The 13,511-nt window shown below is 39.4% G+C and overlaps 1 protein-coding gene across 2 annotated transcripts in view; it reads right to left on the bottom strand.

Moving 5' to 3' along the window:
- Positions 1 to 13,511, bottom strand: part of Tnpo3 (transportin 3) — a 76,879-nt gene that overhangs the window by 11,006 nt on the left and 52,362 nt on the right. For both annotated transcript variants that reach the window (XM_031381373.1, XM_031381374.1), the window contains 8 exons: positions 12,027 to 12,103; positions 10,541 to 10,601; positions 9,287 to 9,427; positions 7,694 to 7,810; positions 5,826 to 5,920; positions 4,066 to 4,222; positions 3,691 to 3,858; positions 997 to 1,109 (listed from right to left, as the gene is read on the bottom strand). In XM_031381373.1, coding sequence (XP_031237233.1) covers positions 997 to 1,109; positions 3,691 to 3,858; positions 4,066 to 4,222; positions 5,826 to 5,920; positions 7,694 to 7,810; positions 9,287 to 9,427; positions 10,541 to 10,601; positions 12,027 to 12,103 — 929 coding nt within the window. The remainder of the gene's footprint in view (positions 1 to 996; positions 1,110 to 3,690; positions 3,859 to 4,065; positions 4,223 to 5,825; positions 5,921 to 7,693; positions 7,811 to 9,286; positions 9,428 to 10,540; positions 10,602 to 12,026; positions 12,104 to 13,511) is intronic.

The raw sequence follows: 13,511 nt of genomic DNA on the forward strand, positions 1-13,511 counted from the left end.
GGGAAAACCACTAAATGTGGCTGAACACAAAAGAAAACCAGCTAAATAGGAGCATTCAACTCTTTCTACTTCCTGACTACAAGTGAAATATACCCAGCCTCCCCAGGCTCCTATACCATAACTTTCCTTCCAGATCTTCCAGAGCTATACTTAGTTTGTGAGCTGCCTATGGCAAAGCTAGGGTTTTAACTTGCTCTAGAAGAGCAGCAAACGTTCTTCTAGATACTGCGCAGTCTCCCCAGCCCTTTAAAGTACACAGTGTACTCTTATCCCGGCCCTTCCTGTCTGTCTCTGCTTCCTAGCCACCATGAGGTAAGCAACTTTGTTCTTCTACGTCCGTCCAACATGATGTTCCTTCCTCATCATGGACAAAAGTAAAGTAAAATAAAGGCATGTGTCACCTTGCCTGGCTTGTACAATTTCTCATCTAACACATGTATTTATTTTTTAGTGACTATTTACTAGTGTAGACATATGATGAATTACTTAACCAACCATTCTCTACTGACAGATAATTACTGTATTTCCAGGTTTTTAAACCCTGACATTATCAAACCTTGCCACTTAACACTGCACAAGTGTAAGAAGACAAGCCTATACTTAACATTTAGCCAAAATTCTAAAGGTTCTACCTATCAGAGAAAAGGTAACAGTTATAAAATACAAAGGAAGTTACTGCCACGATGTTCCTTCTCTCTCTGTCCTTCTCTCCCCTCTCTTTCTCTGCCTCTACTCCCTTCTCAAGCCCCCAAATAAACTTCATTTTATACTTAAAAAAAAGTTACTGCATGAATACTATGTAGAAATCACAAAGCACACGTGCTAGCACAGACGCATGCGCACGCGCACGCGCACGCACACACGCACACACAGAGCATGATGATGTTGCTATCCATTGATATTCTATGCCAACTGGCGGAATTCAAATCTAAGCAGATGTATTTTCTACATAACACAGTCACTATCTTCTATTCACAAGGCCCTAGTAACACTTACCTAGTAACTTGCTTGTGGAAATCTGTAAGTTGTTTATGTGTCACTGTGACAGCTCCCACTGTTGTCTCTTTTGGCAAACCTTTCAAGGAATTTTCTAGCCACCGACAGAAAGTCTACATAGAGAAATTGAATGAGAGTTTTAAGATTACGTACCTGGCACCCTAAAGATACCAACCAACTCCATAGGAGTTCCCTTTAGTTGAACTAAATAAAATTAACAAAATACTAACTTAGGCCTTCAAACACTGAGTTGATAAACACTGCAAATGCAGGTCTAGCTTCTCTCCAGAGAGACAGAGGTCAGCCATATCTTGTAAGTGAAGTCTCTTCTGGATGAGACCCTTAGTCTATTCTTAAAAAATACTGCTCTGTGCCAGAAAACTCGAGCTTAAAGACCAAAAGCAATTCAAAGTAAACATCTGGACACTAGAGAAACCAAGGCCAAAAGAACACTTGTGGGTGTTATAGACAAGCCAGGTATAATTGGAAATATTGATGAGTGTCCCACAGTGTATGGCTTAATTTATTGTATGTGTATGTATGGGTGGGTATTTTGCCTACATACATGCCTGTTTAACACATGAGCGCAGTGCTCTAGGGGTCCAGAAAAGGGTGTCAGACCCCCTGGAACTATAATTACAGATGAGCTACCATGTGGCTGCTGGGAATTAAACCCAGACCCTCTGGAAGAACAGCCAGGGTTCTTAACTGCTGAGCCATCTCTCCAGGCCGCATTTTAAATAGTGAGGCCAAGCCCAGCACAGAGACCCATGTCTAATCCCAGCTCTTGGAAGATAGCTACAGGAGAACTGAGAATTTCTGACAAGCTTGGGTTACACAGGGAATTCCAGACTAGCCTAGACTACATAGTCAGATCCTGTCTAAAGAAAAATAAACAAATTAAACATCAACAAAACACACATGCTGACACACATATACACATTCTTTTCTCTCTCTACACTTACTCACACTGTCTCTGTTTCTGTGACGTGGCCTAAATATACCTTTGGCTGCCCTGAAACTCACTATTATAACTAGGCTTGCCTCAAACCTGTAGTGATCCTCCTGCCTCTGGATTCTAAGTGCTGAGACTAGCTGGGATTACAGGTGTGTGCAATTATGTACCTGTATTATTTATTTTATTTTTTGGTTTTTCGAGGTAGGGTTTTACTGTGTAGCCCTGGCTGTCCTGAAATTCAGAAATATGCCTGTTCTTGCCTCCCGAGTGCTGGGATTAAAGGCATCTGTCACCATAAAAAAATAAAGAATTTGGAATTCAGTGTTTTTTTTCCTTTATAAGTCTTCATAATGGGACCATCGCCTAAATGGACCTCCTACTCGGGGTATCCATAATCATAACTTTTGCTACTAGTGTGAACTGTGATAATTAGGAAGATGCTAAAACTAGAGAGTTAACTAAATTTGACTTGCTTAAACCATGCATTTTAAAAGTTCCTTTAAATCATGGTTATATTACTAGTGACCACACAAAAACACTTTATCAATACACACACACATACACACACACATACACAGCCTTTCTACTTGTTCTGTTATTTCTTGGGAAAAGAGTCATAGATGTGTGATTTCTGGGTCAGTAGATATAGAAAACATACATATAATATGACTTTAGACTCCAGTTTCCTTGTAATATCTGCCTCTGAACATATGTACTGAGCAAATAACAATGGCAACTATAGGTACCATTAAGTATTTTTATTATTTATTGGTTCTGGAAGACGGTTCTATGCATATTTTCCTAAATGGCATATATATTAACATTAAACATTATAAATCATATTTTTTGGAAAAAATTCATAGGTTATTATACTGTGTCAGTATGCTTAAAGTTCCGACATGGGAGCTGGAGAGATGACTCCGATTTGGTTCCCAGCACTCACACGGCAGCCCGGTTCCAAGGGAGTCGATGCCCTCTTCAGACTCCTACAGGTACTAGGCACATGTAAACATACATGCAGGAATTCACATATACCCATAAAATAAAAATAAATTTAAATTTTGTATGTAATATACATAACAACATTTATGACTATGTGGCCAGTACCAAAATTACTTGAAATGAAGGTTGTCTGTCTGTAGAATCTGTTACCCATTGAGCATGAGGTTGAGATAACCTGGGTGTTATTAGACAGCATTATAAAATTTCCGAGGCCAGGGGTATAGACAAGCACATATGAGCAGCTCCTCCACTTTTTAAATATTCAACTGGATAAAGGATGTGGTCAAATAGACCCAAAGGGGGATCCAGGTATATATACTGTGGTTTACTTTTAATATTTATATCCACTAATCTATAGTCCACTATAGATCTCAGAGTGATTATACACTGAATGATCTACAACTGGATATAACTAATATGTAGGTGTCTCTCACAAATACAGATTTCCCACAGACTAGACACAAGCGAGCCCAAAGTTTGGTACTTACTTCTGGTGGTATACATTATAAACCTCATGGCAGTGACAAAACATACTTTCAAGAACCCCATGATGAACTAATTACTGGCTTTCTATGGGCCACTTTACTTTGAAATTAAGCTTAGGAATGTGCCTAACTTTGGTTCCAAGAACATACACAGTATAGCTGGTTCAAACTTAGGGCCAATTTCAAGGAAGCAAAGCTTATTATTAGGCTTGGGGCCTATAAAATAGATACCCTATGAAAGAACCTTACCGGTCTGTCAACCTGCATGATCTCCCAAAGCACTTCAGCCACATCTGGTAGGGTGTAAGGGGGAAGACAAAAGCAGCATGTGTGGAGCAATTGGCTTACAAGCTGCTGGCCAAGCTGGTTCATCACCTGTCCAATTAGTTCCTTCCGTAATTCAAAATCTTCTTCATGCTGTAAGAAAACACAAATAACTAGGAGCAGAAATGGCTTAATGCTCTTTTGTACAGTCTATAGCACTTGACAGATACATGAGATCTAGAACTTGATGAGATTAGTAACTTGATGATCAGTGACTGATCCCTTATAGGTCAACTAAAACAAATCAAGAACACAAACGAGAGAAAAAGCCACAAAGTAAAAAGGTATATTTATACTCACATCATTTGCTACTCCTGTGTGGATGAGGTCTCGTAGGAATCTCATGACACTGGAATTGGCATCTCGGTGGTCCAAAGTGGTAGATGCAATGGCCCACTGTAAGATCGGGATGACAACCTGGCTCCTCAGCAAGGTGACAGGGCTTCGCTGAATAAATCTAGTATATGAGAAGATATTAGGTATTAACAACAAGATTAGACTACGAAAGTAGCCAAGAAACAGGACAAAAACCACTGGCTGCTAGGAATTATAGGGAAGGAGGGTAAAAATAGAGCACAGAATACTTTTAATAATATTATAATGGTAACTAGTCATTGGACCCTTTGAAAACCCAGAATGTACAACATCAAAAGTGAATCCCAATGTCCACCCTAGACTTTGATTTCAATAATACATAAATGTGGGAGAATGAATTTTAATAAATAGGCCACTCTAGAGGTGTGTGTGCGTGTGTGCGTGTGTGCGTGTGTGTGTGTGTGTGTGTGTGTGTGTGTGTGTGTGTGTGTGTAGGGGGTTATGCACATACCGGGTTGTGCACAACAAAACAAACTGATAAACCATACCTTTCACTGAATTTATTAAAAAGGTGTGGGGGTGCAGTGAAATGGTTAATCTCAATTTCAACTCAATGAGATCTATAATCACCTGGGAGACAGGATTCTGGGCATTCCTGTGGGGGATTATCTTGATTAGGTTAACAGAGGTGGGAAGACCCACACACTGTGGGTGGCACCACTCTTTGGGTTGGGATCTTGGGCTGCATAAAAAGGAGAAAGTCATCTAAGCACGAATTCACTGCTCTCTGCTATTTGATGTGGATGCAATGAGACCAGCTGCTTCAAGCTCCTACTGCTCTAACTTCCCCACCATGACAGACTATAACAAGCAGATCTCAGCTAGCCTGGCATACATAGTAAAGTTTTAGGCCAAGGACACATAGGGAGACCCTGTCTTTAAACAAACTAACCAACCAACAACAAACCCAGCACTTATTTGTTCTAAGATATGACCTTACATGAAGGATGAGCAGCTTCTCCAGATAGTCAGAATGAAGTGAAATCATGAGAGATAGCATCATGAGAGAGTAACACTACTGGGAATTATCTGGATGTGCTGGCTAGTTTATGTCAACTTGATACAAGCCAGAGACATCGAGGAGGGAGTCTCAATGCAGAGAATGCCTCCATAAGATCAGGCTGTAGGCAAGCCTGTAAAGCATTTTCTTAATTAGTGATTGATGTTGGAGGGCCCAGCCTATGCAGGGTAGGGCCATCCCTTGCCTAATAGTCCTGGGTTCTATAAGAAAGCAAGCTGAGCAAGCCATGGGAGGCAAGCCAATAAGCATTCCTCTACATTAGCTTCTGCCCTCGAACCGCTTTTAATAATGAACTGTCTTATCCTTTCCTCTCCAAGTTGCTTTTGGTCATGGTATTTCATCACACAATAGTACCCCTGAGACATTAAGTACTATTTTTTATTTCATTTGATGGTGAGCTTTGAGCCCAGAGTCTTCAATGAGACATTTCTTAACCACCTAAATACATTTTTATCTTGTGCATATTCTTCTTCTCTGCTCCCACCAATACCTCCATACTCTGCTGATAGGCCAGCTCACAAAGAGGTTATGAATCATTAATATACTATTCCCAATGACCTCATTTTATAGGAAAAAAATAATAAAAAAATGCCAGATGTCAAAATGAAGGAGTGACAAGGGATGGGCAATTAACATAGAAGCCTTGTTCTTCAGAAGGACTTACCGGGTGGCTAACCTGAACAGGTCATCTACAGTGTCGGGGTGATTTTGGAGGCCATTCTGCTGTTCTAGGAGCTGAAAGGTGGGAATGCATAGCGCCTAGAATGGAACAGTAATTTAAAACAAATGCTTATACATAAATGTCACAATATTCAGACTTGCCAAACACTATAGCAAATACAAAGAGTAAAAGAAGCACAATGACAAGACTGTAATGAGTAGATTAGGAAAAGAGAACCCTTGCCCAGTTCATAAAACAAGTTCTTGTGTGTTTTTTTTTTAAAAAAACAAAACAAAACAAAAACAAAAACAGGTTTACGAATCAGGGCCTAAAGGAGACAGCTCGGTGGGGAAGAACTGAGTTTGGGTCTCTATTACCTGCATTGGCAGGCACAGACAGGCAGACCCTAAGAGCTTCCTAGCTAGCCAGCCTTGTGGAAAAAGTGAGCTTCTGTTTCAGTGAGAGGCCCTGTCTCAAGGCAATAGGCAGAGTTCTACTCTGGTCTCCAAATGTGTGTGTAAATGCACACATGTATACACACAAGCATTCAAGCACATACTGATAAGTATACCACACACACAACACACATCATACACACAAAACACACTTCAGAAAGAGATGAAAAGTACAGATTTCAGTTGATCATAGCAAACAGACTGAGTCACTGATTAACAAATGATTGTGTCCAGTCTCCCCCTTTAAGACCTATTTATTTTAGAAATGTGGTATCACAGAACTCCTGAAACTGGAGTCACAGTATACCCAGGCTGGTTTCAAAAACCACAGTAATCCTCTTAAGTTAGCTTTCTGAATGAGATTACAGCCATGAGCTATCATATTTGAATATTTCATGGAATTTTTAAAAGCTTGTTGTGTTAGGTGGTCAGATGGCAACCTAAGTGTGGATCCTTGTCTTCCACCTTGTTTGAGATGGAGTCTCTTTTTCTGTTTGCATAAATCATTCTGGTCTTAGATCTTCAATTCCCACAGGACCACTGAATGAGATCACAGATGCCTGCACTACTATGTCTGGCAGGAAATACAGATGTATGCTACTGCTTTTACTCCTTGAGACCTGAGAATTCAAATTCAAGTCCCTATGCCTTTGAGAAAAGATTTTGTTATGTAGCTCAGACTGGCTTCCAACTCACAAAATGCCTGTAGTCATGAGACACCATACTTGGCACAGAAATGAAAAATTAAAATTTTTTTCTTCCAAAGCACTTATGTGTATTGAGTGTTTTGTCTGCATGTTATGTATGTACACCATCCACATGCCTAGTGTCTTTGGAGATCAGATCTATAGGGAGCTGTAAGCCATGTAGATGTTGGCAACTAAACTCAGGTCCTCTGAAAGAACAGCAAGTGCTCTTACCCTCTGAGCAATCTCTTTAGCCCCAGCATTAGTAAAGACACTTTACATATGCACTAGACCTAGTCTAGTCACCAAACCTAATATCTGAGTTTGACCTTCTGACCTACATGAAAGAAGGAGAGAACTGACTCCCACAAGTTGTCTTCTGACTTCCACACTCTGAGGTGGTATGTGTGCCCCACACCCCAACAAATATAGTCAGAAATTAAAAGGCCAGACACAGTGGTGTAAGCTTCTAATCCTAGCACTTAGAAGGTAGAGGCACACAGATCTCTGAATCTGAGATCAGTCTAGTCTACAGAGTGAGTTCCAGGGCATATAGTGAGACCCTGTTTAAAATAAATAAATAACTAGAAAAAAGAGAAACAATTACCAAGTGTCTATCTCCCTGATATTAGAAAAATCAACATGCTGTGGTTATGACAGGAATAAAGAAGACACAACAAAGGCCTCCATGTCCTCAAGGCCTGGCCTGTTCTCTCCAAGGACAACACACCTGGAGCATGTCTAATAACCCCTGCCGACAGCCTTCTTCCATGCCGTACTCATCCACAAGGATACTGCCAAGGTACAGGAAACAGGAATGCTGATGTACATGGTACACATTCACCATCTGCAACAAGAAATTACCCAACTGACTTCATGCCTCACCCTCTACAAAGTATCTGAAATACAGAATCTAACTCCAAGAAGAAATTCAGATGGGCTTTTCTCTTAAAGGCAACGTAGTACATTTTGTTGGAACATACTATGAAACACAAAGATCTATTTCTTAACTTTCAAGTTTTTTCTTTAAAGACTTCTTTCATGCCTTTGACTGTTTTCCTTCCAAAGACAATGTTGAAAGAAGTGTCAAATACTTCAACTACAAGCAATTTAGCACATAGGGTGGTATTTCCAAAACAGTCTTTTTTTTTTTTATTTTAAAGATTTATTTATTATTATATGTAAATACACTGTTGCTGTCTTCAGACACACCAGAAGAGGGTGTGAGCTCTCATTACAGATGGTTGTGAGCCACTATATGGTTGCTGGGATTTGAACTCAGTACCTTAGGAAGAGCAGTCGGTGCTCTTAACCACTGAGCCATCTCACCAGCCCCCAAATAGTGTCTTACTGTCTAGGATTAAAGTTCTGTACCACCATGCTCAGCCCTGTTTTCTTTTATAAAAGTGTAGTTCTTATTGGTTTAGTCAATCTTCTAACCTTAATGTGACATTGCCGCCGACCTTGTGCGCTCGGCTTCGGGCCCCGGGATTCGGGGCGGGGTGGTCCAGCGCCATGGGTGACGCCACCCCCCCTAGCACAAAATGCCCACCCAACAACCATAAAGTTTGAATGTGCTACTCTGACACTGACGGGTTAACATCAACATAAACTACTTAATGATCTAAGGTAAAGGGTCTCATACAGGTCTAAAAATTACCTGCCAATCTTAAAAGAATCAAGTGGGACTAGGGACATGACTCATGGATAATGCATAATCGTTAGGAACAGAGTTCAGATCCCTATAATTCATGTAAAAGTTGGGCAGGTGTGGCAGCCACCTGCACTTCCAACACTTGGAAGGCAGAGACAGGGCACCCATGGAGCAAGCTAGCTAGGATAGCCAGTTAGGATACTCAGGTTCAAGGAGAAACCCCAGTTCAATATTGTTTACTCTGGACAGCATTCCCACTACACACATGCATATATACAACACACTTGGGGGAAAAAAAGAGAATCAAAATTAATTTTAACAAATAAAAGAGACTAGTGTGAATAGTAAAATATGGTCAAGAAAGAATAAAATGTTTTTAGGCCAAGAAACGCAAAGTTTGACTTGTTTTATTTTCCCTAAAGAGATTAATACAAAAACATTTACCACTGGCCCATAGAGGCTGAGCATATGTTGTTCTCTTCACATGATTTTATCTCGTCTACTCATACTACTTCTATACAGGCTGTTTCTCTATAGATAACATAACCCGCTTTATGTGTTTATTTATTTAAAATATTTTCCTTTCTAGTCTATCAAAAAGACTTCATTTCACCAGCAAAGTTTTTGGCCTGAAGGAATAGTTCTGCCCCTCTCTCATGGAGAACTTACCTGTGTGACTAGTGGCTGTAGCAGAGCTGCAGATCCTTTGCCTACACAGCGAACCGCAAAGCGCAGGCATCTACAACAACGCTCTACAATCCGATTGTCAGCTCGGTGCTTATTTAGAGTCTCAGACAAAACTGGCCATATCTAAATCAAAAGTTAGAGTAAGAGAAAGAAAGCACATCAACTAATAGCTGAGAAAATAATCCTAAATTGATAACATCTGATTTGTCTTAAACAATTAACAACAATAACAACAACAAAATAGTCTTATACCATATCCCAAACTGGCTTCAGCTCACTATGTGGTCCAAACTGACCTCAAACCTGTGATTGTCTTGCATCAGCCTCCCAAGTTACTGGGATTACAACATACATTATCACACCAGTCTGATGTGGATAAGATTTTCTTTACAGTAGTACACATGGCCTGATTGAACCAGAATGTAAACATAAAAACAGGTTCAGATATTACACGTTACTAACATGAAATTGCTTCTTGAGAGAAACACACTGACTACTTAGAACAAGACACCCAACTCTAACCTTATATAAATAAAATACACATCTTCCTAAATTTATAGGCTTCCTTAGTGACGATAAAAAATGAACTGCAGAGGAAAACAATATTTAAAGGCAGCTCCAGGGAAGTGGAAGACAAATAAAAGTACAGGGTTATAAACAGCAGTATCTGCTACAGTGAACAATTAAGGCTATCTAGTATTTATTTAACTTCTGAAGTCTGCAATGCACTTCTAAAAACCATTACTCTGGCCATAGAGATGGCACAATAGTAAAGGCACTTGCCATCAAAACTTACAACCAATGTTAAATCCCTGAAACACACACAATGCAAAAGAAGAATCAACTCCTACAGGTTGTCCTCTGACCTTTGTACATACACAAAATCTATAAAACAATCCAGCAATCTAACAAACAAAAATCCATGCCTCTTGATCCTCATATTATCTTGCGTGAATAAAGTCTAAGGGAAATATTACATAGAGGGGAAGCTAATGCTAATAGCTTTGACAAAAAGATTGTGCTAGGGCCGATAAAGCTCCCTAGCAATTAGTTACTTTTAGAATTTCTACCTTTTTGGCCTTTTAGTGCATTTCCCAACCATTTTATTATCAAGTCTCAATCTAAAATCAAGCCATAACAATAGTTTGAATCTCCTTATGAACAAGGAGCAAGTCTCTTCAACTGAGCTCCTCAAGGCCTGGAGAGGAAAAGGAAAGAACGTCCATCAGTACTTACTTCCTGGATGACTTTTTGGCATGGATGGGTCTGTCCATTTTCTACAATAGGATTGGTGTGTCTGGAAAAGACAAAAGCCCCAAACAGTGAAAGAAAAACTTAACCAAGAACCCAGACCATGCTCTCTGTTCCTAAAATCAGGTGGGAGAGTCATTTACTTATATCAACCGTTTCTTCTAGCCTAGTCAAGCAAATACAAATATAATTTAAGCCATCCCACAAACACAAATATTAAACTGCCACTTGTTCACTTCCATTAGAACAAGCAAATTCCATGCAACTCTGGTTATGTGGGCAGCAGGACAGGTACTGCTACTTTTTTCTAATATTTCTCTTTTTAAATCTAACTGTATTTTTTTCCAAATTAATAACAATATACAGAAACTGTCTGAACCTTTCCTAAGCATTAAAAATAAGCACAGCCAGGTGTGGTGGTGCACACCTTTGATCCCAGCACCTGGGAGGTAGACACAGGCAGATTTCTGAAAGTTTGAAGTCAGCTTGGTCTACACACTGAGTTCCAAACCAGCCAAAGCTACATTGTAAGACACTGTCTCAAAAAAAGAAAAATTAAAAGGCTCTAAGAACTATAGCTTACCAAGAGGTTTGCCATTGTTCTAGACTGAACCTATGATACAAATTATGGATCCACAAAAAAAATTCCAACTTCTCTGTCTAGTTCTACAGCCCACTAGTTTGAGGAAAAGCCAGGGAAACGGCACGATTAACAATCAATTCCATGCCACTCTTTAAGAAATTTTAAGACGTTTAATAGTAACATCATAATTTTCTCTGTTTATATCACTGTAGATATTCTTTCATTTATCACAAAAATAAAAGCTATTGTCATGTCAGGCACTCAGGAGGCAAAGACAAGTGGATCTCTGTGAATTTGAGGTCAGCCTGGTCTACAGAGCTTGTTCCAGGACAGTTAGGGCTATACTAAAACTCTGTCTTGAAAAACATAAAAGCAAACAACAAATAACAAAAGCTAGAGTTAGCAGACCCTCACAAGAGCCTCCTAGTTATGGGAGGAAAGTGTTACATCAAGTCCCGGAAAGATACTTGATGGTAATAGCTAATAAGCAAAAAAATTGCCCAACACTGGCTTCTATGCAACCATTACTCTGATATTCCAAATGTCTGTGAGTCTCACAAATTTATAAACTATGCAATTCAGCAAAGTCTTGATTACCATTACTCAAATGTGTTTTTAATCATGGCTTCTCTTGAATTCAAAGGATTTATTTCACCCAACACTGAAGAGACTGCATTAATTTCTGAACCCATATAATATAGACTAGTGATTTCAACAGGATTGTCTCTGTACTAGCAGAGAGAAATGGCAGTCTCACTTATGAGCCTTCCTTCATCTCCAAGAACTGGGATGACAGGCATGTATGACCGCTGTTGGCTTGCTTGTTTTGGTGTTTCATTTGTGCTTTTATTTGAACTCTAAAAAGGAGTCTAGACATTCCCTTCTTACCTAAATATTACTGCCAGACGATCTAAAAAGACAGTGGGATCAGAAGAAATGCCATTGCTGGGCTCCTGAGACAACAGCTGAAGAAACAGACATAAGCACATACAGATCTTTAGTGAACATCTAACAGATATCCTTATAGAACAGCACTTGCCTATTTCTTTAAGAGGATCCAAAAAAATTATTTAACTGCTTATTTCTTTAAGAGGATCCAAAAAATTATTCAAATGCTATACAACTTTTTAATTTGAAAACTACTTTCCTCCTTGTTGCACCCTGGATTAGATTACATATCAATGTATTTACCCATCTGATCAATCTGGAAGATAAAGTGATGTTATTTGATTTTTTTCTTCATTTAATTATGATTAAGATAATGTCTATAGGGCTGGAGAGATGGTTCAGTGGTTAAGAGCACTGATTTGTTCTTCCGAAGGTCCTGAGTTCAACTCCCAGCAACCACATGGTGGCTCATAACCATCTGTACAGCTACAGTGTACTCATATACATAAAATAAATAAATCTTAAAAGAAAAAAAAAAGATAATGTCTATAGCAGTGGTGGCACATTCCTTTAGTCCCAATACTCAGAAGGCAGAGGCAGAAAGATCTCTGTGGGTTCAATAACAGCCTGGTCTACAGAGTGAGTTCTGGGACAGCAAGGGCTACACAGAGAAACCCTGTCACATACAAAAAAATGGGAGTTGGGTATGTCTATAATAGAAATTGTACATTATTACTTTATATTAATATATGTAGCATTTATAGAAAGCTTAAAATATTTTTGAAAAAGTGTTTGGCCTGTGTATATTTAAGTATGCTATGTGTGAGCCTGGTGCCCAAGGAGGCCAGAAGAGGGTACTGAAATCTGAACTCGGGTCTTCTACAAGAACAGCAGTGTTCTTAACCTCTGACCAGACCCTATATGCAGCTTTAAAAACAACAACCAAAAGCCCCAAAACATTTATTTAGTTAGGGGTTAGGGAGGCATGTCATGGAATGCATGTGGCAGTCACAGGACAATTTATAAAAATCAGTTTTCTCCTTCTACCATCTCCCCAGCCCCTTTTTGTTTTGATTTTTAGATAAGGTATAGCCCAGGCTAGCTTCTATCTCCTAGCAATCTTTCTGCCTCAGTACTTGACTACTGGAATTATAGGCATATGTCACTGTACCCAATTTTTATTGAGCTTTATATAATATAAAGTGTTAAGATTACTACCGCTTCAAAGCATGTTTTAAGCAAACTGTCTCTCATTCTCCTAAAATTCCAATATTTATCACTATGGCAAATTCTAAAACTTCTATTAGTGTGTCTAATATCGTTGCACTAGAAATGCAATTGGAGAAAGCTGAGAGCTTAAAAGTATTCTTTGGCAGAGCGGTGGTGGCGCACGCCTTTAATCCCAGCACTTGGGAGGATTTCTGAGTTTGAGGCCAGCCTGGTCTACAGAGTGAGTTCTGGGACAGCAAGGGCTATACAGAGAAA

Source organism: Mastomys coucha, unplaced genomic scaffold (assembly GCF_008632895.1).
Source record: "Mastomys coucha isolate ucsf_1 unplaced genomic scaffold, UCSF_Mcou_1 pScaffold20, whole genome shotgun sequence".
Classification (NCBI taxonomy): Eukaryota; Metazoa; Chordata; class Mammalia; order Rodentia; family Muridae; genus Mastomys; species Mastomys coucha.